The 25,819-nt window shown below is 41.3% G+C and overlaps 1 protein-coding gene across 7 annotated transcripts in view; it reads right to left on the reverse strand.

Moving 5' to 3' along the window:
- TRPM3 (transient receptor potential cation channel subfamily M member 3) overlaps positions 1 to 25,819 on the reverse strand; it is a 974,199-nt gene that overhangs the window by 108,709 nt on the left and 839,671 nt on the right. For all 7 annotated transcript variants that reach the window (XM_088837934.1, XM_088837932.1, XM_088837936.1 and 4 more), the window contains one exon: positions 11 to 111. In XM_088837934.1, the coding sequence (XP_088694060.1) occupies positions 11 to 111 (101 nt within the window). The remainder of the gene's footprint in view (positions 1 to 10; positions 112 to 25,819) is intronic.

The following is a 25,819-nucleotide window of genomic DNA, read 5'->3' on the forward strand; positions in this document are numbered from 1 at the left end:
TATACTCTACCGGCCACTGTTGCCCATAAATAAAGATCTGGCTGCGGGCGATGTCGACTCTGTTCCAGGCTAAAGCTAAGCTCAGTTGGTCTGGGGCTGAGGCGTTGGCTCCTGCATATACAAAAGCAGAAGAGAGAGAGAACACAGTCAGCTATTATATCAAGAAGACCCGCTCCATCACTCTCCCATCCACCTCCTCTTCCTGGAAGGTAGACTTGGCTGTATAGCGGGGTTTCTCAAACTTGGCACTGTTGCCATTTTGAGCAGGATAATTATAGTGTCTTATACGTTGTAGAATATTTAGTACCATCTCTGGACTTAACCCAACAGATGCCAATATCACTTCCGCCACCAAGTCATGACAATAAAAAATGTCTCCAGACGTTGCCAAATGCCCCCGGGGTAAGGAAGACACCATTAGCCTCATCATGGCTCTACAGTTTTTCTAGTCAAGGTGTGGCCCCTGGGACAGCAGCAGCCTCATCATCTGGGCACTTGTTAGAGATGCAGAACCTCAGGCCCCACCCCAACCTACTACATCAGAATCTGTACTCAACAAGATCCCAGGTGACTCCTGTGCATGTCGATGTTTGAGAAGCGTTGCTCTACAGTATACGTTGTTACTGCTGGCCAGTCACAGGTTTCAAGGATTTGGATTGTATATCGCATAGCTCACCAACTAGTGAGCCAGCTTTAACACTCTACTGAAAAAGAGTTAAGATCTTTTAAGAGAAAGGCAAAAAAGTGGCTGAGGTTTACTTTGATCTGTGAGTACAAACCACTGAATAACTTCTCAGTTTCCCGTTTTTCTCCAAATTCTGTCACTAGAGCTGCACTATCTACACGCCACTTTTTATTTTTAGATTTACTTATTTTTTTAGAGGGCTTCCAGGTGGTGCTAGTGCTAAGAACCTGCCTGCCAATGCAGGAGACATAAGAGACATGGGTTTGATCCCTGGGTCAGGAAGATCCCCTGGAGAAGGAAATGGCAGTCCACTCCAGTTTTCTGGCCTGGAGAATCTCATGGACAGAGAAGCCTGGCAGGCTCCAGTCCATGGGGTCACAAAGAGTCAGACACGACTGAAGTGACTTAGTGAAAAAAGCAAGTTTACTTTTTGTTTGGTTGTGTTAGGTCTTCATTGCGGTGCATGGGCTTTTCGCTGTGGTGGTTTCTTTGTTGTGGGACACGGGGCTCTAGGCACCCAGGCTTCAGTAGTTGTGGCTCACAGGCTTAGGTGCACGTAGGCATATGGAATCCTCCCAGATCAGGGGTTGAACTAGTGTCCCTTGCATTGCAAGGCAGATTTTTAACCACTGAACCACCAGGGAAGCCCCTATATGTGACTAATCTAAATTAATTAAAATTAAATAAAATTAAAACCTTAACTCCTCACCCATACTAGCCACACTTAAAATGCTCAGTAGCCACATGTGGCTGGTGGCCTTTTGATTGGAGTGTGCAGATACAGAACAGTTCCAGCAGCACAGAGATGGTCTACTGGGACAGAGCTGGTCTAGGTCAATGCACCCTGTCCAAAAATGCAAGCTGCCAAGCAGCTGGATGTGAGACTGAGGATGTTTTAGGTGGAGAGAACACTGGGTTATAGTCAGAGGATCTGAGTCTGCCGTCTGCTGCTGTGTGGCACTGGATCTCTCTAAACCACTGTTTTATCATCTGTGAAACGGGGACAATAACAGTTATCCTGTTTACCCAGATGAGATGTGAGACTGAAATGAGATCATATAAATGAACTCACACGCAAACAGGGTTATTTTAATTCATTGATATCTTTGGTATGTTGGGCATGAGACATCCCTAAACATGCACCTGACTTCATGCTGCTGGATGTCTCCCTGTACCACCAGGGGAGCAGCATAAAGAGATAACACTCTCACCTGGCTCAGATGTTTTGGATGGCAAATTTGGCACATTCACATGTTATCATATGTAAAGTCCCAAATAATCCTTGGAACTGGGTCTTACTGTCTCCATTTGACAGATGATACTGAGGTCCAGAGAAGTTAAAGATCAAACAGCTACCAACAGAGAGGAAACAAAATAAGCATTCATAATGCCAGGGGTGAGATTCAGAGTCACTGCTGATTCTGACGTTTGTGGAGGAAGGAGGAATAGAAAATGCTGATGTTGCCCATTCCTCTGGGTTCTTTGGCAGCAGAAGCCCAAAGCAAGAAGCTGGGGATATGGCTGCTGTATCAGTGTTTCCTAGTCTCTGCTGTACATTAGGATCACATGTGAATCTTTTAAGCCATCCCTCTGCCTAGGTCACACCCCAAACCAATGATATCATAGAGCCTTGGGTGGCAAACTAGGTGCTGATAATTTTTAAGTTCTCCAGGTATTTTCAACGTGCAGCAGAATTTGGGGACAACTGTGCTACATGCTTCTTTTCTCGGCTTACCTTGACCTCTTCCCTCTGGACTTTGAGATAATGATGTGAGGAACTAGGCAAGTGTTCTCTAGATGAGCCCTTCTCAAATTTGAGCATGCATACAAATAAACTGGAGAGCTTTTTAAAACACAGATTCTTGGGCCCCACCTCTAAAGATTCTTATTTAGTAGGTCTGGGGGTGGGACCTGAGTTTCTGGATTTCTAATTAGCTCCCAAGTGATGCTGCTGATCTAGGGCGACCCTTTGAATAACAAGGCCCTAGAGAGCTTTCGTTGGAGAAGGCAATGGCACCCCACTCCAGTACTCTTGCCTGGAAAATCCCATGGATGGAGGAGCCTGGTAGGCTGCAGTCCATGGGGTTGCTAAGAGTCAGACATGACTGAAGCGACTTAGCAGCAGCAGCAGCAGCAGAGAGCTTTGGTGCTATGTTCCCTTCACAAGTCAAAGGGTATTTCTGATTCTGGTGTCCAGACATTGATGGGTTCAGTAGAAATCACATACTTGTACTAAATTAATTAGGAATTATACTAACTGGACTGATTAATATTAATTCAATTTACATAGGGATTTTTCCATTAAGAAAAGTATTTCTTGTCTCCTCAGACCACAGCAGGAACTGTAAGCGCATACCAGGGTAACTGACATAAATAAGCAATAAATAGGAATATGTCAGAATGTACCGTCAGTATTTTCAAGGAGCATAAAAAGTGAAGGCTCACTGGATTGCATTTGGAAAAGCAACACTTTATGCTCCCTCCAGGCAAGGAAGCTTAACTGCTCTGTTGGTCCTTGCTGACCTGCTGTAATGGTTTAATCATTTCCTTTGCCATTTGTATGCCACACATTTGTATGTCACCCAAGTCAATAGTAGTCACACAAATCCGAAGAAGAACACATAGCAGGAAGCAGTTATTGAGGTCAACATAAGCTACCTGAATGTAATTGGATAAGTGTCAAGTGAAAGCACAAAACTGATGGGTCTTGACTTTTCAAAAACTGAAAATATATCACTCAAGAACAATCCTACATGACAGTTTGGATCAGTGGTTCCCAACTAGGGTAACCAACCATCCTAGTTTGCCTGGTACTGTCACAGAAATTTCTACATTCTGGGAGATGCCTTAGTCCTGCACAAACCTGGATGGTTGGTCACTCTATTCTCAACCATGGTTGTGAGAGGGTAACAGGCAGGAAGGCCAGGGGTCTCCAAACGGAGGAAATAGCCTGCAAGTGTCAGACATTTTTATCTCTCTTAAGCGGCAGGAAGAAACAAACTAGCGATATTTTTTTCTTCTCTATACAAATTTAAAAGGAAGTTTCTCTTAAAATACTGTGTTGCCGTAATGACACCTGGTTTCACCTGAAGTTCAGTTCAGTTCAGTCGCTCAGTTGTGTCCGACTCTTAGCGACCTCATGAACCACAGCATGCCAGGCCTCCCTGTCCATCACCAACTCCTGGAGTTCACTCAAACTCATGTCCATCGAGTCGGTGATGCCATCCAGCCACCTCATTCTCTGTCGTCCCCTTCTCCTCCCACCCCCAATCGCTCCCAGCATCAGAGTCTTTTCCAGTGAGTCAACTCGTCGCATGAGGTGGCCAAAGTATTGCAGTTTCAGCTTTAGCATCAGTCCTTCCAATGAACACCCAGGATTGATCTCCTTTAGAATGGACTGGTTGGATCTCCTTGCAGTCCAAGGGACTCTCAAGAGTCTTCTCCAGCACCACAGTTCAAAAGCATCAATTCTTCGGCGATCAGCTTTCTTCACAGTCCAACTGTCACATCCATACATGACCACTGGAAAAACCATAGCCTTGACTAGACGGACCTTGGTTGGCAAAGTAATGTCTCTGCTTTTTAATATGCTATCTAGGTTGGTCATAACTTTCCTTCCAAGTTAACTATTCTCAAATCTTGAGTTAACCAATGCATTTTTCTTATGGAAATGTTGGTCTTAAGCTATGTTAATGTACTATGTATTTACCTCAGACTCTGTCTTCAAGTCGGTCTGCCAAATGGCTCAGAACCTACTTGATAAACCAGTATGTAGTACTCAGGTATTGTTCTCCTAATCTATGTAAATGAAACCATTTGTATGCCAATCTGTCTGCCCTTCTGCAAGATTCAAGTTAATCATTTTATGGCCCAGGATGAATCGTCTGGTGTCAAGATTATCCCAAAATGCATTTTATGGGTGAGGGGCCTGGTGCCATTCTGAGTTTTAAGACATTCCTTTCTTTCATTAACAGACTGCTAGTGACTATATAGCATCCAGCTGAAGACTAGCAGGGGGGCACTCTTTCTGCCCCCTTCTGATGTCTATGTCAGAAGCTTTCTCTATCTCCTTTATACTTTAATAAAAACTTTATTACACAAAAGCTCTGAGCGATCAAGCCTCATCTCTGGCCCCGGATTGAATTCTTCTCCTCCGGAGGCCAAGAATCCCGGTGTCTTTGTGTCATTCCGCAACAACCTTTCAGTTGTACACTGAAATTTTCTCGATAGTTTTAAGGAATCATGCCTGTGATGCCTCCTGGGAGACTCTGATTTAACTGGCTCTGGGCATTGCAGTTTTTAAAAGTTTTTAAAGAGCTTTTAAGAACTAGAGGTTCTTAACCTTATCTACACATTAGAACTGTGAAGACATTAAGAACCTTGAGTCTAAATAACACACGATCATTCATTCACTTATTTATCTGGTTATTCATTTATTTATGCATTCAAAGATACTGACATCACGCCTTCACATATGGCAAGCACTATGCCAGTATGAAGATCAAGGTGAATAAGACAAAATTCTTTATCTCGAGAGCTTATATTCTAGAGATGAAGAGAAGTCTATAATTAAATACCCTATTTCATGCAATCATACACTTAGCTGCTTAACAGATATTTACTGAATAACTTTGGTGCCAGAACTGTTTAGCCCTGAATGTCTGATAATGAACAAGATAGCTAAGGTTACTCTTTTCTACTTACTTTTACTGCCGGAGGTGTGAAACTCAGAAAAAAGATAAACAAATTGTTAAACAGCATACTTTCAGAATGTATAAGTGCTATGAAGCAGGAGTGTGATGCCCAGGTTATATGGGACCTGTGTATGCATAAAAAGTTTAGTTGTTCCAAATCAATGTGGCAGTACCATTCAGGTGACCCATTTCATATGACCGCAGGACAAAAGTATTGCGCCAGTCAGCTGGAGTGATCTGCTGGCAAGGCTGCCCTCCTTAAACCAGGGCTGGACATGGAACCATTGGGTAACCTCATAGCACAACTCTGAAGAGTTCTTTGGGGCATCTGATTGACCCCATGTAAGAAATAGAAGTTTCAAAAATGCCCTGAAGTGTTGAAATGGGTCTGGGGTCTGTGCAGGTCTGGTATAGGCTCAGTCCCCACCCTCCCTCTCCTTCCTGCTCATCATACTGCAGCCCTAGTTGGTGCTGGATCCCAGATGACCATGGAGAAAGCCCTTTAAAACACTGGTCTAAGGACACAACTGAGCGACTGAACTGAACTGAACTGAAGGATGGTACTGATAATGATCAGGGTGGTGGAGTTGCTCTGTTAAAATGAGTGAACAGGAGACTTGCCTGAGAGTAATAACACTTGAACAAAGACCTAAATGATTAGAAAAAGCCATCATATAAAGAATAGGTGGGGGCTGGAGGGGACATTCTAGGAAGAGGAAACATCAAGTGCAAAGGCCCCTGCTATAGAAATGAATAAAAGCAGGTATAAGAATTAAAATATGGTTTTATTATTTCCTCTTTTTTCAGGTGATCAGGGAGGATTTAAATGCATAAGTAATGGCCACACGTGGTTTTAAGAAAGGTATTCTAGCCAAGGGAATAGTGTATGCAAAGACTGGGGAGTTAATAGCTCAGTGAATTTGGAAAATTGATGGGAAGACACTGAAGATTCAATATTTGGGGTATAGTACAAGTTAGAAGCAGAGAAAGATGAAGCTAGAATGCTGCTGCTGCTGCTAAGTCACTTCAGTCGTGTCCAACTCTGTGTGACCCCATAGACGGCAGCCCACCAGGCTCCCCTGTCCCTGGGATTCTCCAGGCAAGAACACTGGAGTGGGTTGCCATTTCCTTCTCCAATGTGTGAAGCTAGAATAGAAGGACTTATAAATGATATGAAGTTTTGTTTTATCCTGAAGTCATGGAGAAACCACTGGAGGACTCTGTATCAGAAACAATGCAGTCAGATTTATGTCTTAGGAAAATCACTTTGGGAGAAGTATGAAGAATGGATTGGAAGAGCATTGGGTTAGAGTGAAGAGAAGCAGTTAGGAAAGTTTTACAATATTCTGCTGCTAAGTCACTCCAGTCGTGTCCAACTCTGTGTGACCCCATAGATGGCAGCCCACCAGGATCCCCTGTCCCTGGGATTCTCCAGGCAAGAACACTGGAGTGGGTTGCCATTTCCTTCTCCAGTGTGTGAAAGTGAAAACTGAAAGTGAAGTTGCTCAGTCATGTCTGACTTGTAGCGACCCCATGGACTGCAGCCTACCAGGATCCTCTGTCAGTGGGATTTTCTAGGCAAGAGTACTGGAGTGGCTTGCCATTGCCTTCTCCGTTATATATTACAAATTCTGCTGCTGCTAAGTCACTTCAGTCGTGTCCGACTCTGTGTGACCCCATAGATGGAAGCCCACCAGGTTCCCTCATCCCTGGGATTCTCCAGGCAAGAACACTGGAGTGGGTTGCCATTTCCTTCTCCAATGTGTGAAAGTGAAAAGTGAAAGTGAAGTCGCTCAGTCGTGTCCAACCCTTAGCGACCCCATGGACTACAGCCTACCAGGCTCCTCCATCCATGGGATTTTCTAGGCAATAGTACTGGAGTGGCTTGCCATTGCCTTCTCCATTACAATATTCTAGGAAAGGTAAAATGAGAATCTGAAGAGGCATCTTTGATGGAGGGATATTTAGAAAGCAAAACTGATAGGCCTTGGTGAAATTTAAAGTGGGAGGCAAGAGAGAAAGAGAAGTAAAAGGTGATCACCTTGTCTTTAGCTTGGAAGCCCAACTGAGATTGGCAGTGCAAGATTAACACAAGCATTTGGGGGCAGAAAAATCCATTCTTGCATATGTTGAGCTTAAAATGCCTGTGGTATATCCAGGTGGGCATGACCAGAGGCCACTAGATATTGAGGTCTGGGGCAGGGCAGGGGTCAGGCCTGGAGAAAGAGAATTGGGGAATATTAGCATGAAGGTGACAAGAAGAAGAGTGCAGATGATGGGTAAGTGAAGAACAGTAATACTTAAAAAGCATGAAAGCAAAGCAAATTTTTAGAAAGAAAGCACAAAACAAAACCAAAACCCCCAGAGGGATAGGAAGAGAACTAGTGATCACAGTGCCCTAAGCTATGGAAGAGAGATTCTCAAGAAAGAGGGAATGGTCAATAGGGCAAAGGTGGCAAAGAGGGCAAGTGAAAAAGACTGGTCTTCCTTTTCCGTAATTGGGAACCAGCTTATGTATCTATTAGTCTGTTACTTATTTCCTTTACCAGGATGTCTATAGGAGGTCAGGGACTGCGTCACCTTTATTCACTGTTGTATTCTTAGAGTCCAGAACAGGGCTTGGCACATAATAGATGTTAAATGACTATTTGTTGAATGAATAAATGAACCCAAAAGTGTGCACTGGATTTGGCAATTAAGAAGTCCTCGATGAAATCAGCATGTGCACCTTCAGTAGAGTGTGGGAATGGAAGCATGTACCCAAACACTTCCCTCAAGGAAACTGTAATCTAATAAGAATGACGGTAGAATGAGAAAAAAGGATAGATATGACCAATATACAAATCATTATATCAAAGAACACAGTGGTGAGTGCTATGAAATCTATACAGATAAGTCCAGGGCACTTGCTGTCACTTGAGTCAGAGCTACGTTAAGGAGGAAGTAGAATTTGCTGAGAGAGGGGATGGATGGAGACTTGAACAAATGGAGTTTGTGGTAGGCTGATGGTGACCCCACCTCTTAAAGATGTCAATGTCTTGATCCTAGGAACCAGTGAAGCTGTTACTTTATATGGCAGATGAATTTTGTAGCTGTGATTAAGTTAAAGTTTTGAGATGGGGAGACTGTCCTGAATTATCTGGTGGGCCTAATGCAATGGAATCACAAGAGTTCTTATAAGAGGAACACGAGGGGATCAAAATAGTAGCAGGATATGTGAAGGTGAAAGCAACAGGTTGGATTGATGTAAGATTGATGTCAGGCAAGAACCGCAAGTAAAGGAATGAAGACAGACTCTGGAAGCTGAAAAAGGCAAGGGCATGATTCTCCTCTGAAGCTTCTAGAAGGAATATAACCCTGCTAACATCTTAATTTTAAAATTCTGGCCTCCAGAATTATGAGTAAATTTTTGCTATTTGTTATAGTATCAATTCTCAGATTTTAACGTGCATGTGATATATCTAGGGATCTTGATTAAACGGTAATTCTGATTCAGTTGATCTACAGTGAGGCTCGTAGTTATGTTTCTCTAGACAGCATGCATTAGTTCTCTATTGTGATCATGATAAAATTAGTGCATGTACATATACCTTCTCTCCCTTTCCTCCACCGTTCAATCTTAGAATATTAGATTATGTTTTTATGTTTTACTCTGTGCTGTCAAATACAATTATATTTCTTTTTACTAATACTTGAATTGTGTCTTAAGCTATATTCCTTAGGCAAAAGGGATATTATATTATACTGGGAAAAAAGCTTAGCAATTCTACCTTCATCCTTTTTTCCTTCACTCAATTTTTTTGTTGCTGTATTATTTCTACCTTGCTATGGCAAGTAATATTTATATTCCTTTCTGTTACTCAAATTCCTATTTTTATCATAGTTCTATTAGAATTTAGTATCAACGCTCATAGTGATTTTACCAACCAAACATCTCTTGGTTGGTAGCTTGAATTCTCTAATATTTTTTTCAAGAGGAATTTGAGAGAAAAGTATTTCCAGAGTTCTAGACTGTTTTATTTTTTTAGTAGTCGTTACAGTTTAATGACATCAGTTCAATATAAAATCTGTTCCCCTGTTGTCTCCTGGCATTGAATGATACTGAAAGAAGGTCTGAAGCCAGCTTGATATTCATCTCTTAAAAAGACTTGATTATTTTTCCTGGAGGCCCAAAGTAGCTTTTATTTTTCCTTGAAGTTCAGTAACTTTACTAGGATTTTAAGTGTGGGTATTGAAGATTTGGAGTCCATTTCTGCCCCCCCCGGCATAAAGTGGCCCTTTCAATATCCAGATCAAGGTTTTAAAATTCTTTAATAAAAAATTCTTAAATTATATTTTTAAATTATGTAATTATATTTCAATATGTCTGTTTTGATCCATTATTTTGGTTTTCTTCTCTGGAGTCACCAGTTATGTTTATGTTGGATCTCTCTTCTATCTTCTATAAATATAACTTCTCTTTTATCCCAATTCAGTTCAGTTCAGTTCAGTCGCTCAGTAGTGTCCGACTCTTTGTGACCCCATGAACTGCAGCATGCCAGGCCTCCCTGTCCATCACCATCTCCCAGAGTCCACCCAAACCCATGTCCATCGAGTCGGTGATGCCATCCAACCATCTCATCCTCTGTCGTCCCCTTCTCCTCCTGCCCTCAATCTTTCCCAGCATCAGGGTCATTTCAAATGAGTCAGCTCTTTGCATCAGGTGGCCAAAGTATTGGAGTTACAGCTTCAACATCAGACCTTCCAATGAACACCCAGGACTGATCTCCCCCAGGATGGACTGGTTGGGTCTCCTTGCAACACCACAGTTCAAAAGCATCAATTCTTCGGCACTCAGCTTTCTTTATAGTCCAACTCTCACATCCATACATGACCACTGGAAAAACCATAGCCTTGACTAGACGGACCTTTGTTGGCAAAGTAATGTCTCATTTTTATTTCCCTCATTTCTAGTCTTTGTGTCTAGCACTAGGTTTTTCAAAATGTATATTTGACCTTTGCCGGGAGCCAGCGAGGGAAATCCTACCCGTGGCAAAGGTCAACTGGGGAAGAGGCCTGACGGGCAAAGGCTAATCAGGACTCGAGGAGCCCCCTGGACTTACCTGAGCATCTACCCCAAAGAAAACCGGAATCTGACTGCTTTACTATCTTACGCCTCTTACCAAGTCCTCTAATACTTACGGGGGCTTCCCCCCAACCACCTTTCTCTGAAAACATTAATTCAGAACTGTAGTTTAAAAGTTCTCCTCGGCTTAATAGGAGTGTTCCGACCCAAGCCCCTCTGATAGCTTTCTAACTTGCATGACAAGTTTGTCCGGGCTCTTACAACTATGAGTGTGACTGTTTATAGCCTCCCAGCCATGCAAGGACAGAAAGCCTAATATTCTAATATACAGGAATCTGTTGAAGAAGTTAAAATCATTAGAGTAGTACTAAAAAAGATTTCATTGTTGAATCAATGCTTGCTGCAAAGTTTCCTCTATCTATTGTATCCTTGGAAATATATTAATCACATATAGAGAATATAAGTACCTAACAGAAGCAGAAGATATTAAAAAGAGGTGGCAGGAATACACAGAAGAACTGTACAAAAAAGATCTTCACGACCAAGATAGTCACGATAACGTGATCACTGACCTAGAGCCAGACATCTTGGAATGTGAAGTCAAGTGGGCCTTAGAAAGCATCACTACGAACAAAGCTAGTGGAGGTGATGGAATTCCAGTTGAGCTATTTCAAGTCTTGAAAGATGATGCTGTGAAAGTGCTGCACTCAATATGCCAGCAGATTTGGAAAACTCAGCAGTGGCCACAGGACTGGAAGAGGTCAGTCTTCATTCCAATCCCAAAGAAAGGCAATGCCAAAGAATGCTCAAACTACCGCACAATTGCACTCATCTCACACGCTAGTAAAGTCATGCTCAAAATTCTCCAAGCCAGGCTTCAGCAGTATATAAACCGTGAACTCCCAGATGTTCAAGCAGGTTTTAGAAAAGGCAGAGGCACCAGAGATCAAATTGCCAACATCCGCTGGATCATGGAGAAAGCAAGACAGTTTCAGAAAAACATCTATTTCTGCTTTATTGACTATGCCAAAGCCTTTGACTGTGTCGATCACAATAAACTGTGGAACATTCTGAAAGAGATGGGAATCCCAGACCACCTGACCTGCCTCTTGAGAAACCTGTATGCAGGTCAGGAAGCAACTGTTAGAACTGGACATGGAACAACAGACTGGTTCCAAATAGGAAAAGGTGTACGTCAAGGTTGTATATTGTCACCTTGCTTATTTAACTTATATGCAGAGTACATCATGAGGAACGCTGGGCTGGAAGAAGCACAAGCTGGAATCAAGATTGCCGGGAGAAATATCAATAACCTCAGATATGCAGATGACACTACCCTTATGGCAGAAAGTGAAGAGGAACTCAAAAGCCTCTTGATGATAGTGAAAGAGGAGAGTGAAAAGGTTGGCTTGAAGCTCAACATTCAGAAAACAAAGATCATGGCATCTGGTCCCATCACTTCATGGGAAATAGATGGAAAAACAGTGGAAACAGTGTCAGACTTCGTTTTTTTGGGCTCCAAAATCACTGCAGATCCTGATTGCAGCCATGAAATTAAAAGACGCTTGCTCCTTGGAAGGAAAGTTATGACCAACCTTGATAGTATATTAAAAAGCAGAGACATTACTTTGCCAACCAAGGTCCGTCTAGTCAAGGCAATGGTTTTTCCCGTGGTCATGTATGGATGTGAGAGTTGGACTGTGAAGAAGGCTGATCGCCGAAGAATCGATGCTTTTGAACTGTGGTGTTGGAGAAGACTCTTGAGAGTCCCTTATACTGCAAGGAGATCCAACCAGTCCATTCTAGAGGAGATCAATCCTGGATGTTCATTGGAGGGATTGATGCTAAAGCTGAAACTGCAATACTTTGGCCACCTCATGCGACGAGTTGACTCACTGGAAAAGACTCTGATGCTGGGAAAGGTTGGGGGCGGGAGGAGAAGGGGACGAAGGAGAATGAGATGGCTGGATGGCATCACCGACTCTGTGGACATGAGTTTGAGTGAACTCCGGGAGTTGGTGATGGACAGGGAGGCCTGGCGTGCTGTGATTCATGGGGTCGCGGAGAGTCGGACACGACTGAGCGACTGAACTGAACTGAACCTTTGATTTAACCACATCAGATCTTAAGTTAATAAGTTCCTTTCTTGCAGCTCACTACACCGGTGCCTTATAGGAATGTAACTTTGTTATGTGTCTACCACCTAACTTTAGGAAAGTCACCTTAAAAGAAAAGTCTTTTACTTGCTAACTAACCTATTGTCAGGAGAGAGGGCCATAAAACTGTTAGCAGGCCCCCTGGCCAGAAGATGATGTAAATCACCTAAAACTTTTATCACACAAAAATAAGCCCTGATCCTGATAAGGGTCAAGACTGCTGACCCCACGTGATTTTGGTGTGAATCTATACCTCCCTTTCTCTGTTTCTTATGCGCATAACTTAGGGTATAAAAGCAGCACTGGAAAATAAAGTTTTGGGCCTTGCTCACTGAAGCTTGGTCTCCCCGTGTCGTTCTTTCTCTTTTTCCATCCTTTTCTCTATTCTCCTTTTTCTGGTTGAGATCCTTGGAGCACTGGGCCTTCTGAGTTTACTTATCTGCCTGGGCTTCTAAGACCCACTCGAGGGGGTGCCCTGGTGGGGTGCCTCCAGTGATTCGAGAGGGCGCCTGCGGCCTACGTAAACAGAGCAAGCCCCTTGCTGGGGTTTTATTGGTTTCCAGCGTAAACCAAGGAATCATCAGCCCCTGTCTCTCTCTCTTTCTCTCTCTCTCTCTGACGCCGACGCCATTCATCCCGAGGATACCCTGGGTCATATCGAGGCTGGACCCCGATAGACCTTGTACTGTTTCCCATTTCTTCTGCAATTCTGTGATCATTTTATTTCCACCCGCGCCCCGCCCCCCACACTTCATTCCTGAGTGCTTTTTATCTCCTCTTGCTGCCTCACCTACTCTCAGCTGAATTTTGGTATTCCAACTCTGAAGTATTTCTTCATGGATAAGTGCTTCACTGAGATTTATTTTTTTAGAGTTCATGGTAAAATATTTATTCATAATGTTCATCTGTTCCCTGAAAACATTTTTTTTAAAGAGTATTAGTCTTCTGTGAACACATTTTGCTCTTTTGTTATTTTTTTCTTAGAATATATCTGTATGCTAATTCCTGCTTTTGTATTTATCATTCAGTAAATTGGGTCATAAAAGGTCCAGAGTAGCACTGAAGGTTAGTTATTATTTGCAGCTGGAAGGTTTTCTTCCCAGCTTCACTGAAGGAAAATTCCCTCGGGTTATCTGAATAATTCTGTATGTGGCTCATCTCCTCTATTCATATGTACTAAGTCAGGATCAGGAGAGTATCCTACCACCATCCAACTCTCTCTCACTTACACCTTCTATTCTAGACAAAGGAAAGAACTTTGTACCTTAGGGTGTTCCTCATACCTAGTAATTACAATTTTGTTGGTGCTTTCTGAGGACTGCCATCGCTGGTTTCTCTCACCCCAGCTTTTACCCTTTCTTCCCACAGATGTTCCACATATACAAATATTTTGGAATTTTTCCTAGTTCACCAAAAATGGAGTTTCCTTATTGTTTTCTTCCTCTTTCATTATTGATTTTTGAAGCTTTCTAGGAAAAGAAGAGAATGATAAGTTTATGTTGCCATGCCTATATTGGAAGTCCTGAAGGATTTTATAGGTACAAGAGTGTTCTGATCAGATCTTTGCATTCCAAACTGAAGTATAGAAGATGGACAAGAATGTTCACTAAGAAGCATGGAGATTCCTTAAAAGGCCATTGCAATCATTCAGGTCAAAAGTCCTGAAGGTCTAATGATGCTGAGCAAGGAAGGAAAAGAAGGCATACACATGAAAGATATTATGGTGGCTAAAATGCCCAGAATTAGCAAGAATTTGCATGAGCAAGAGAAAGAAACTTGATGATGGCTCTGAACCTTGATAATTAAAAGGATGGCTGCTGTGTGAACATAAAGGTAGAAATCAGCTTTGAGGGGAAAGAATGTTTTTATTTATTTCTATTTATGTTCACAACAATTAATTTGATTGAATTTGACTACCAGAGGAGTTATCCATTAGACAATTAGAAAAGGGAGCAGAGAGGGAAGTTAGGGTTGGAGGTGAATCTGGAGATTATTCATGTAGATATGTGATTTAAAGTCGTGGTACTTTTTACATTTGACAGAAGGCAGCGTGAAGAACTAAGAGGGTCTAATGAAGGCGATAATGGAATGGTAAGAAAGGAAGAATATTCAGTATTTCTGACATCAAGGAAAAATGAAAACAAATGTATAACATCCAAAGAATGTTCAAACTACCACACTTGCACTCATTTCATATGCTAGCAAGGTAATGCTAAAAGTTCTTCAAACTAGTACATGAACTGAGAAATTCCAGATGTATAAGCTGGATTTAGAAAAGGCAGAGGAATCAAAGATCAAATTGCCAACATCCACTGGATCACAGAAAAAGCAAGGGAGTTCCAGAAAGACATTTACTTCTGCTTCATTGACAATGCTAAAGCCTTTGACTGTGTGGATCACAACAAACCGTGGAAAATTCTTAAATAGATGGGAATACCAGACCACCTTACCTGCTTCCTGAGAAACCTGTATGCAGGTCAAGAAGCAACAGTTAGAATCAGATATGGAACAACAGACTGGTTCCAAATTGGGAAAGGAGTACGTCAAGGCTGTATATTGTCACCCTGCTTATTTAACTTACATGCAAAGTACATCATGCGAAATGCCAGGCTTGATGAAGCTTGAGCTGTAATCAAGATTGCCAAGAGAAATATCAATAACTTCAAACATGCAGATGACACTACCCTAATGGCAGAAAGTGAAGAGGAACTAAAGAGCCTCTTGATGAAAGTGGGTTGTAAATAGAAGTGTGGACTGTCTTTGGGAGAGTTTACAAATTTAAAAGGTTACGTGAGTCATCTGACTCAGATACTTAAGTATGATCTTGCTTGATGGTCTTGGTGGTGGGAGGAGGGGGCAGGATGTACTGACCTTGCAATGTTTTAGTAGTGCCATGATTCTGTGATGTATAGGATGATGACGCCTACCCCTGTATCTGTCAATCAACATTTCTTCTTGCTAGGGTCTTTGGGCCTTTCCTTGTCTTATCTAAAGAATCTTGTCTGAATTAAATATTGTTCTCAGGGATTCTATTCATTTCTATCAATTTACCTGTAAGTTTTACAATTAAATGCAATATGATCTCAGTTAATGAAAACCCACCCATCCATTCAAAGACTTCAGATTTTCTGCCTACATGGAAATCACAAAGGTAGAAGGAAAGTGGCTGAAAGGCCCTGCATTGTGACTTGATTGCTAGGATACACTTTCACTTATCTCCCAGAGCAAAGACATCACCTACCCTGGTGAGCCTCTCTTAGGAATGTGGCTGCTACATTGAAAAAAAAACAACACAAAGGCTTGAAACATAAAAAGTATGTGAAGTCTGTGGATAATCTATTCTTTGCTCTATTTTCTTGCTCTGAATGATAACTATCTCCTCTTGGTAAGAATAACTTTAGGTAGACTCCCAGGAGAAAGTTAAAAGGACACAGGAAAGATTGGACTGACTGGCTTTAGCTGATGAAATTCAGATTTGCCTTATAAGAGGAAACCACGCAGCTGAGTGAAAGAGTCCTTTTGTGGGAAGACGGGGTTTTGCTTCTTGATTTATCTTTAGTTAATAAGAGAGATAATAATAACTAATGTTTCTTTCACGCTTAGCTTGTGCCAGGGACTGTTTCTAAGTGTTAATGTATTGAATTCTCACAACAAACACTGAGGTTCCTTTATCCCCATTTTACAGATGAGGAAACAGAGGCAGAGAAACTTATCCAAGGTGAGAAGGCTGGTTTGTTCAGAGATTAGATTCAAACTCAGACAATCTAGTTTTAAGAACTGAGCATTTTTCCTGATTCACAGAAATTTTAAAAGTTTTATGGAACTCATCAGATCTTCAACAAAAAGGGAAATAAGCAAACAGGCTTTTGCTTCCTCTATCACAAAATAACCCACACTGCATTAGTGAAAGAAGCCAGAATATTCTCTAATGCCCTATGTATTTTCTTTTCTTTTCTTTCTTTCTTTATTTTTAAAAACTTTTTATTGGAGGCTAATTATTTTACAATATTATATTGGTTGGTTTTGCCATACATCTAATGCCTTATGATTAGGACCAAAATTGCTGGTTAAATGTTATCTAAAATTCACATATCAGCTTTTAAAATTATTATTATTATTTTTGGTTAGTCAAGCCATATGGGCTTAAAGTTTTATTTATTTATTTAAAAAAATTTCCCCCAGTTATACTGAGATATAATTGACATTAATGTTAATATTAGTTTTAGGTGTACAATATAAACTTACCCTCATATAGTTACACATTTTTTTCTTGTGATGAGAACTTTTAAAATCTATTCTATTAGCAACTTTCAGATATAAAATAGAGCACTGTCAACTAAAGTCACCATGCTATACATTACCTCCCAAGAACTTACTTTTTAATAATTGGAAGTTTATACCTTTTCACCACCTTCACCCATTTCACCTACTCTAACTCCCACTCCATGCTGAAATTCTTGATGTCTTCATTTCACTGCCTCTAAGGACAGCCTTTAGAGAAGAGAGCTGGATCCCCGGCTATTTTCATTTACTCAACAGATTTTTATTGAATTATAATTCTCTGCCAGTCTTTCTATTAAGCCCTGGGGAAATAACGTTGGATCAAAGTTTCTATTCTCAAAGGAAATATATACATATTTATAATAAATATAAATAAATACATATATGTAATCTCCCGCTTTCGCCTTTGGGTTCTATTACTTAGTCTTTGTTTTGGATGGAGTCCTTAGAAGACTACATGATAGTCTAGGCCAGTTCCTGAAGTGACTTGAAATAAATGCAGAGTTCTTCTTTTCCTTTAGAACAGTAAAGATTGGCCCTAAATTGGGCTCCATCCACTGTATCCTACCAGCCCCATTCATTTTAATTATCCCATCTCTATTGCCATCCCTTCCTGATAGTCATAAAGAGGAGATCTCCATTTGAAACAGTTATGCTTCAGCAGGACCCTATCAACCCTTTCCCTCTGTGTCAACTGCCTGCCTTTTGTTTGCAGAAAGACTTTAGTCAAAGAATAAACTTAAACAGAGAAGTGAGAAAATGCAGAAGCAAAGAAAAACTGTCAAACAGGACAAAATAATAATAGTTTATTCATTAAGTAAAGTCAAGGACATTTAGTTTCTCCTCAAGGGCTATAGATAACATTCTGAGCCATGTCTTTTGGGCTGTTTTGTACATAATGACGGAGAAGGCAATGGCAAGCCACTCCAGTACTCTTGCCTGGAAAATCCCATGGATGGAGGAGCCTGGTGGGCTGCAGTCCGTGGGGTCACTAAGGGTCGGATACGACTGAGCGACTTCACTTTCACTTTTTGCTTTCACACATTGGAGAAGGAAATGGCAACCCACTCCAGTGTTCTTGCCTGGAGAATCCCAGGGACGGGGGAGCCTGGTGGGCTTCCGTCTATGGGGTCACACAGAGTCGGACACGACTGAAGTGACTTAGCAGTAGCAGTACATAATGAAACCCCCACCAGGTGGAAGAAGGTAACTACATGATGGCCAGGCCACAGCCATGACATAAGCTACCACAGTTCCAGGAACTGTCCTCAAGGAAATGGGAACAAACTGATCTGGAAACTGAAGACTAACTGTACTAAAAACAGTCATTTTCAAGATGACTGTCAGAGCTGACTGTGCTGTTTCCGCGTGTAACCCCCTCCCTCCACCAGTAAAGGCTCTTGCCCAGTGATTGTCAGTTGAGGGGGAGTTAGCCTTTGGGAATACTATTCAATGTTCTGTGATAACCTAAATGGGAAAAGAATTTGAAAAAGGAAAAAGACAAAAAAGTCATCTTAATTTTAAATTCCTCTGAAAAAATAAATGGCATACTATTTATTTTGGATTTCTCTAGGCTGTCTGTTTGATATAATAGGCTTAGCATTCTGAACTGCAGAGGCGCATTTCAAATAAAACTTTCCCTGAACCCATCAGTCTTTCATTTGTGCTTTTTTAGCATTTTGTTTACATTTTACATTGGGGTGTGTACTCTCCCAAAATTTTGCAGCACTTAATACCTTATAGTAGGTGCCCCAGTGATCAACTGATATATCCCTGATACTACCCGAGGAGCTGGGAAAGTTACTCATCCTTTCCAAGGTTGAGTTTCTTCGTGTAAGACAAGGTCAACAATATCTCCCTCAAGGGACTGAGGATTAAAAAGAATAATATATGAAAAAAAATCTTTGTTAAAGCACTGTGCAAATATTTTGAGTGTCTTACATATTCCCAGCCATAAATTTACCAGATTAATAATAATATTTTAATAATTTTATCAGGGTAATAATGCTATTGCCATGCAGATGCTCCTGGATGAACAATTACCAGACAGACTTACTACTGTTTCTACTGGTCGATGTGAATGATTATCATTAAATTTTCATAAAAGGGATGCCAACTATAAAATAAAACAGTAAGTCTCAGAATTAAGTACTGATAGTCCCTAAATTGTCAGGGGCTTATGTGTATATGTCAGAGTTGGCAGTGAATGTTAGGAGAGGTTTTCTGACAGAGCTTGGAGAGTCAATCAAATGCTACCTTCTAGTAATTTTTTTCTTTAGACATTCCCCTCAGTGAGATGAAGTTTACAGGTGCTCAGATACAAGCAAGAAAACGTAAATGTGTTACAATGCAAGAGTCTGAATTTAGATACAAAAGTTCCTTTTGGATTATAAGAATGTAACTTTTGTAGGAATGTAAATTGGTGAAATTGGTTGTGTATTTATGCCTGCATGGATACTGGGTGTTCTTCACAGGAGCCGTAACTACATTCTGTTAGGAAGGGGCATCTGGCTCCCTCCTCTGTAGACTGTCTGCTGTCACATTACACCTGTGTCTGGCACTTGCTGCTTCTTGCTGAGAGCTGCACCTTCCCTGTCTGTCCGAGGAAACTGAGGGCTCCTCAGGGACTAAAGGCCATTCCTCCTCTCAGTCTTGTACCCTTGAACTTTCTCTCTCTCCTGGGTTCCTACATTCTCTGGCTACTGGGTCTAGGAGTGGCAGGAGGTGGTAATTAAGCTTTGTTTTGTTTTTCTCTTATTTATCGGGTCTCTGTTTTCTGTGTAAGGTCTCATTAGCTTTGCAAAATTGTTCTTAGTTTCATTTTTAGAGCTAAAGTGCTAGACTTTTACAGACCAAAGCTATACAAAAACCTCACAAAGTCAGGCTGTCTACATAATGATATTTGTCAAGAGTTTCTGTGTAAATATTGCTGTTATTTCCTCATGTCCTAATAACATATGCAAATAGAAAGGACAAATGAAATTATATGGTTTATGATTAACAACGTAAAGCACCTATTTCTTTCTTCTTGCCGACATACTTAAACAAATGTGTTTTCTTTATTGTGTGCTTTCTACAATAAAAGAAGTCAATACTTTACAAAAGTTACCCATTAACATGTTAAAAAACTTTATAAAAGTGTTCCTGTATAATGCACAATATGTAAAACTAAGGAATGTTATCAGTGTAAGACAGAGGGAGTAAAAGAAAAGAAAAACATTATATTGGGTTATTCTCTTGCTTGTGATATGACAAAATGAAATCATTTACATAGCCATATAAGTAAAATAGTTTTTATTTTTCTTTTGGTCATGTAGAGGCATGTGGGATCTAAGTTTCCCAAACAGGGATCCTGTTTTGGATTGCATTTGGATTGCAACTGTAAACTTCAACTCACTGAGGGGACCATCTGAAAAAAAAAATTACTAGAAGGTAGCATTTGATTGTGGAAAAGGCAATGGCACCCCACTCCAGTACTCTTGTCTGGAAAATCCCATGGACAGAGGAGCCTGGTAGGCTGCAGTCCATGGGGTCGCTAACAGTCGGACATGACTGAGTGACTTCACTTTCACTTTTCACTTTCACGCATTGGAGAAGGAAATGGCAACCCACTCCACTGTTCTTGCCTGGAGAATCCCAGGGACGGGGGAGCCTGGTGGGCTGCCGTCTATGGGGTCGCACAGAGTCGGACACGACTGAAGCGACTTAGCAGCAGCAGCAGCATTTGATTGACTCTCCAAGCTCTGTCAGAAAACCTCTCCTAACATTCATTGCCAACTCTGACATATACACATAAGCCCCTGATAATTTAGGGACTATCAGTACTTAATTCTGAGACTTACTGTTTTATTTTATAGTTGGTATCCCTTTTATGCACATGACTCCTGCATTGGAAACATGGAGTCTTAACCACTGGACTGCCAGGGAAGTCCCAGGGAAGAAAAATATGTGCACCTTCCACACTGTAATTTTTAGCAGGATTCTAAACAAATGTATGCCTTGGAGTTCTGGGACATTTTCTGGAATTATTGCGTTGATGATTTCCTGCCAGTTCTTTGTTTCTTTCTTTTTCTTAACTCATTCCGTCTCTTTCTGTGAGAACTATATAATCCAGGGACTATTTTGCAGTAAGGTTATTTTTACTAAGGTTACGCATATACAGAGTTTAGAGTCATCCATCCTACAAGATTTGTTAGAAAATATCACAAATCTGGTCATCCCAATCCTTCTTCTCCAGAAGCAACCAGTTCTTGTAGCTGATTACTTTGGTCCTCGTGGAAGCTGGTCTCTGAAGATAGCTTCCACAGAATTGTACCTTCCAGTATTCACACTAAATCTGGGCTGGTCTTTTGACACACTTTACCCAATAGAATGCAGCAGAAGTGACACTACACCAGTCTAAGGCTTGAGCCTTCAGAAGGTCTGGCAGCTCCTGCTTTTACCTCTCATGTCTGGTGCAGAACTGTTGCTTTGAGTCCCCCTTTCACATCATCCAGGGATTTCCAACACTTCTCATGTGTGGGAGCTCCTGTTTCCTATGTTTCATGTTTGCTTTTTTTTCTCTTTCATTTTGGTGGAGCACATCTTCCAGTAAAGTACCAAAGAAATGGTTCAAGGGTAGTGAATGTGTTGACAACTCATGCCTGACAATGTCTTTTTTCTACCTTTACAAGAAGCTGGTAGATTAATACAGAATTCTAGATTGCAAATAAATGTTCTTCAGAATTTTTAAGGCATTTCACAGCAGCCTTCTGCACTGTTGTTCAGAATTCGACATCATCCTAGCTCCTGGTTCTTTGCATGTGACTTGTTTTTCCCTTTGGTAGTTCTTAGGGGTTTTGTTGTTGTTTCCTATCTAACATCTGAGTAGCCAGGATAGGCCTGAGACCTTGCTTAGGCCTAAGTTTCAATTTCCTGGAGACAGAGTGGAGGCTAAGTTCACAGAAACTCCTCCCTAAGAAGATCCCGCCGGCGCCAAAATTAAGAAACTCCTCCCTAGAAAAATCCCGCTGGCGCCAAAATTGGGCCAATCAGAAGAAAAAGGGAAATCCCCCAGAGAAAACCCTGCGCTCGTATAAACTGGCCAATGAGCTTCCGCGCATGCATGAACTGGCCAGTGAGCTTCTGCCAGCTTGATCTTTTGAACAGAAATAGGTGCTTATGTAACCTGAGACTATAAAAACCGCTGTGACCTGGGCTCCCGGCTCTTGTCCCACTCCACTGCTCTGGAGGAGGCATGAGTCCTAGCTCGAGCTAGAAATAAACCCCATTCTTGCTTTTGCATTGCTGCAAGTGTCTTATTCTACCAGTATGGGGGGACCGGACTCAGGGCATAACAATGTCTGGTGCAGAACTGTTGCTTTGAGTCCCCCTTTCACATCATCCAGGGATTTCCAACACTTCTCATGTGTGGGAGCTCCTGTTTCCTATGATTCATGTTTGCTTTTTTTCTCTTTCATTTTGGTGGAGCACATCTTCCAGTAAAGTACCAAAGAAATGGTTCATGGGTAGTGAATGTGTTGACAACTCATGCCTGACAATGTCTTTTTTCTACCTTTACAAGTAGCTGGTAGATTAATATAGAATCCTAGATTGCAAATAAATGTTCTTCAGAATTTTTAAGGCATTTCACAGCAGCCTTCTGCACTGTTGTTCAGAATTCGACATCATCCTAGCTCCTGGTTCTTTGCATGTGACTTGTTTTTCTCTTTGGTAGTTCTTAGGGGTTTTGTTGTTGTTTCCTATATTATGCAATATCATGATAGTCTATCTTAGTGTTGGTTTATTTTTATTCATTATTCTGGGCACTCAGTGGGTTTTTATCATCTGGTGACCTGTGTTCTGGAGTTCTGGGACATTTTCTGGAATTACGTTAATGATTTCTGACCTTCTGTTCTCTCATTATCTTTAATGACAGAATTAAAGAATTTAAAGAATTAAATTCTTTAATTCTGTCTGCCCTTTTCCGGGAGAGTTCTCCAACTTTATTTTTAATTCTTCCACTTATTTTTAGTTTGCCACTATCATTTTTAATTTCTAAGGGCTCTTTTTAGTTCTTGAACTAAATATAAGATGCTGTTCATATTTTAATGGTTTAACTATTTTCCTTGATTTCTCTGAGGGTAGTAATCATAGTTTTGGTGAAGTTTTTCTCTTCCTACATTGGTTCTGTTTGTACCAAATTGCATTTCTCTGTTTATTTGTTTGCATATCTGTCCTCTATGTTAGAGATATTTCTTACATGCCTGGTTACAGTTGGACATCCGCTCATACTTAAGAGTGGTGCTAAAGTGCTGATTGGAAGTCCCGAGCACATGAATGGAGACCATCAACTATGAACTTCACTGTAAGATAAGCTGGTTCCTTAAATGGGGAATCATTTATATTAATATCTTTAGGTCTTTGCTCTTAGGAGGATCAAATTTTACAAAAAAAGGACCTTTCAGTCCCTTTCGGTCTCCTCTTTGGAGAATGAAGACCCCCGCCCCTCAGCCACCGGCATGCTGGGAACCAAAAAAGGGAGAGGGCTGGGATCCTAGCATCCAATATCTGATAATTTATTTAGCACCCCCACTTTCCGTCTATAGCCTAGCCCTCACCTTTCACCTGATGTCTCCTGGTGCAGAGAATATGTTTTACCCTCTTCAGAGAATATATCTTTGCTTTTTTGTTGGAGAGGAATTAGGAGTATAGGGGACTGTAGGCAACAGGATATGGCACTCTTGCTACTTCTTTGAAAAGACTCCATGTGCCCCAACTTTCTGGACCTTTTGAGCATACTGAAGCATAAGTCAGCTTGATATTCAGTTTTCCCCCATGTGTTATTTTCCATTCTTACATCTGCTTTTCATCTTCCATGTCTAGAAATGGTTTACATCACCTCTGATCACATCTGTTTGATCAAAGCTCAGTCACATGGTCCCAACCTCTCTGTAAGGAAGGCTAGGATGTTAGTCTCCAGTGTGAAGAAAGAGAAATCAGTGTGGTGAACACAAAATACTGTTTCTGCTCTAGTGCTTTTAATAAATGACCATTTACTCTTGCTTTAGAGGGAATCAGCGTACAGTAATAACCATAGACTCATGTTCAGTGAACCATATTTATCTAGGAATCTATCTGTACTTTTTTATGCATCAAAGAAATTTTACTCACTTATTGTTCAGAAGATATAAAAAATGAGGGCAGTCCTTAATATGCAGTCCTGGCCATAGAGGCTTAGGATGCAGAGCAAGTGTTCTGGACTCAGATAACTTGAGTTCATGTCTAGACTCTATCAATATCTAGCTGTGCGACCTTGGTCATGGTAGCATGTATGTGCTTCAGTTTCCTAGAGTGTGAAATGGGTAATACTGATAGTACCTGGCCCATTGGAGTACTGTGAGGATTAAATTAGTTGATGCTTCTACTACAGTAAGTGCCATATTAGTTGTTATGCTTACATTTTAGTTTTACTATTGTTATCATTATTATTTTTGTTATTGATGTAAACTATTCATTTTGGAATTATGCTTCTACCAATCTGCATGGTTATGTAATTCAAAATATTCAATAATTGATTTAACAAATGAGGCTGATTCATTGTTCTCCGGCAAGTTAGGGAAGAAAAGGTACAATTCTGTAGCATTGTGGCCAGTGGGCAATGTGTCTTCACAAGCCAAGAGCTGCCAGGGAGCTCTGGGTTTGTAATTAGCTTAACATGCACACATCATTGTTCCCTTGCCAATCCTGAGGCCCAGGGGAGCTGCAGAGTAAAAGGTGCTTAGCTTCTGTGTAACAAGGAGCTGAGATGACCACATCTGCCATCAGGACTGGCTGCAAGATGTCGGGAAGGAGGAATAGGCCTGGACATCTGCAGACCTGGATTCCAGTTCACCAGCAGAGACCTCTCACTGTCCTAAGCCTTTACAGTTCTATCCAGCTTTATAATTCTACAATGAGATAATCTTATGGACATGGTCATAACTTTGAAAATCTGCTAGAAATGGCCTGTCCATAACTGCAGACCTGGGGGCCCTAATGCTCATAGTTCTTGTAAACACTTGTGCCTACTATGCACCGTACTTTGCTGCTGGTGATTATGGCCCTGGAGCAAAGAACATCACATTCTCATCCTTTGATTAGGGACACGAGTCAAAGCCCTACTCTTCACTTACTGCCTACATCAAAGGATTTGAAGAAGTCACTCTCTCCTGTAAGTCTAGCACCAGAACTCTGCTTAGGGAGGAAGCTGTCTGTAAAAATATCCTGCAAAGCTGCCTAGGGTAGACGAGCCTTTCAGGGCAGGACCAAAATGTCAGAGAATGGAGATGAAGCGCTCTGTTTGAAGAGGACATTTGTTTTACTCTTAGGGGAGAGCATGAAGAAGAGGACAGTGGGAGAAGCGAGGCAGATGACTGTGGGACAGTGTGACAAAGGGGGATTCAAATGTGAAGGATCCATGCAAAGTCCCTGTGTGAAACAGCCAAAAGCTATCAACATTGGAGATCCTTGCTATGTGATTAAGAGTTGTGTGCATTATTGAGCTTTTCTTCCCACGTTACCTATATTTTTAGCAGCTTATTATGCTTTTATAAAAGTCTGCTGCTGCTGCTGCTAAGTCACTTCAGTCGTGTCCGACTCTGTGTGACCCCATAGACGGCAGCCCACCAGGCTCCCCCGTCCCTGGGATTCTCCAGGCAAGAACACTGGAGTGGGCTGCCATTTCCTCCTCCAATGTGTGAAAGTGAAAAGTGAAAGTGAAGTCGCTCAGTCATGTCTGACTCGTAGCGTCTACTAAAGCTTTTAACAGAAAGTTTTGTGTAAGTGATTTTTTTTTTTTTCCAAAACTGTGGCAAGGCTGAGTTTTACATTTTGTCTTTTGTGATGAGAAACAAAAATAACACATAGAATCAGGAAACTGAAGGCAAGGGTGACCAAGAGGACTTTCCTCTTTCAAGAA

Source organism: Moschus berezovskii, chromosome 7 (genome assembly GCF_049115385.1).
Source record: "Moschus berezovskii isolate FMDL1 chromosome 7, NW_MosBer_1.0, whole genome shotgun sequence".
Taxonomy (NCBI): domain Eukaryota; kingdom Metazoa; phylum Chordata; class Mammalia; order Artiodactyla; family Moschidae; genus Moschus; species Moschus berezovskii.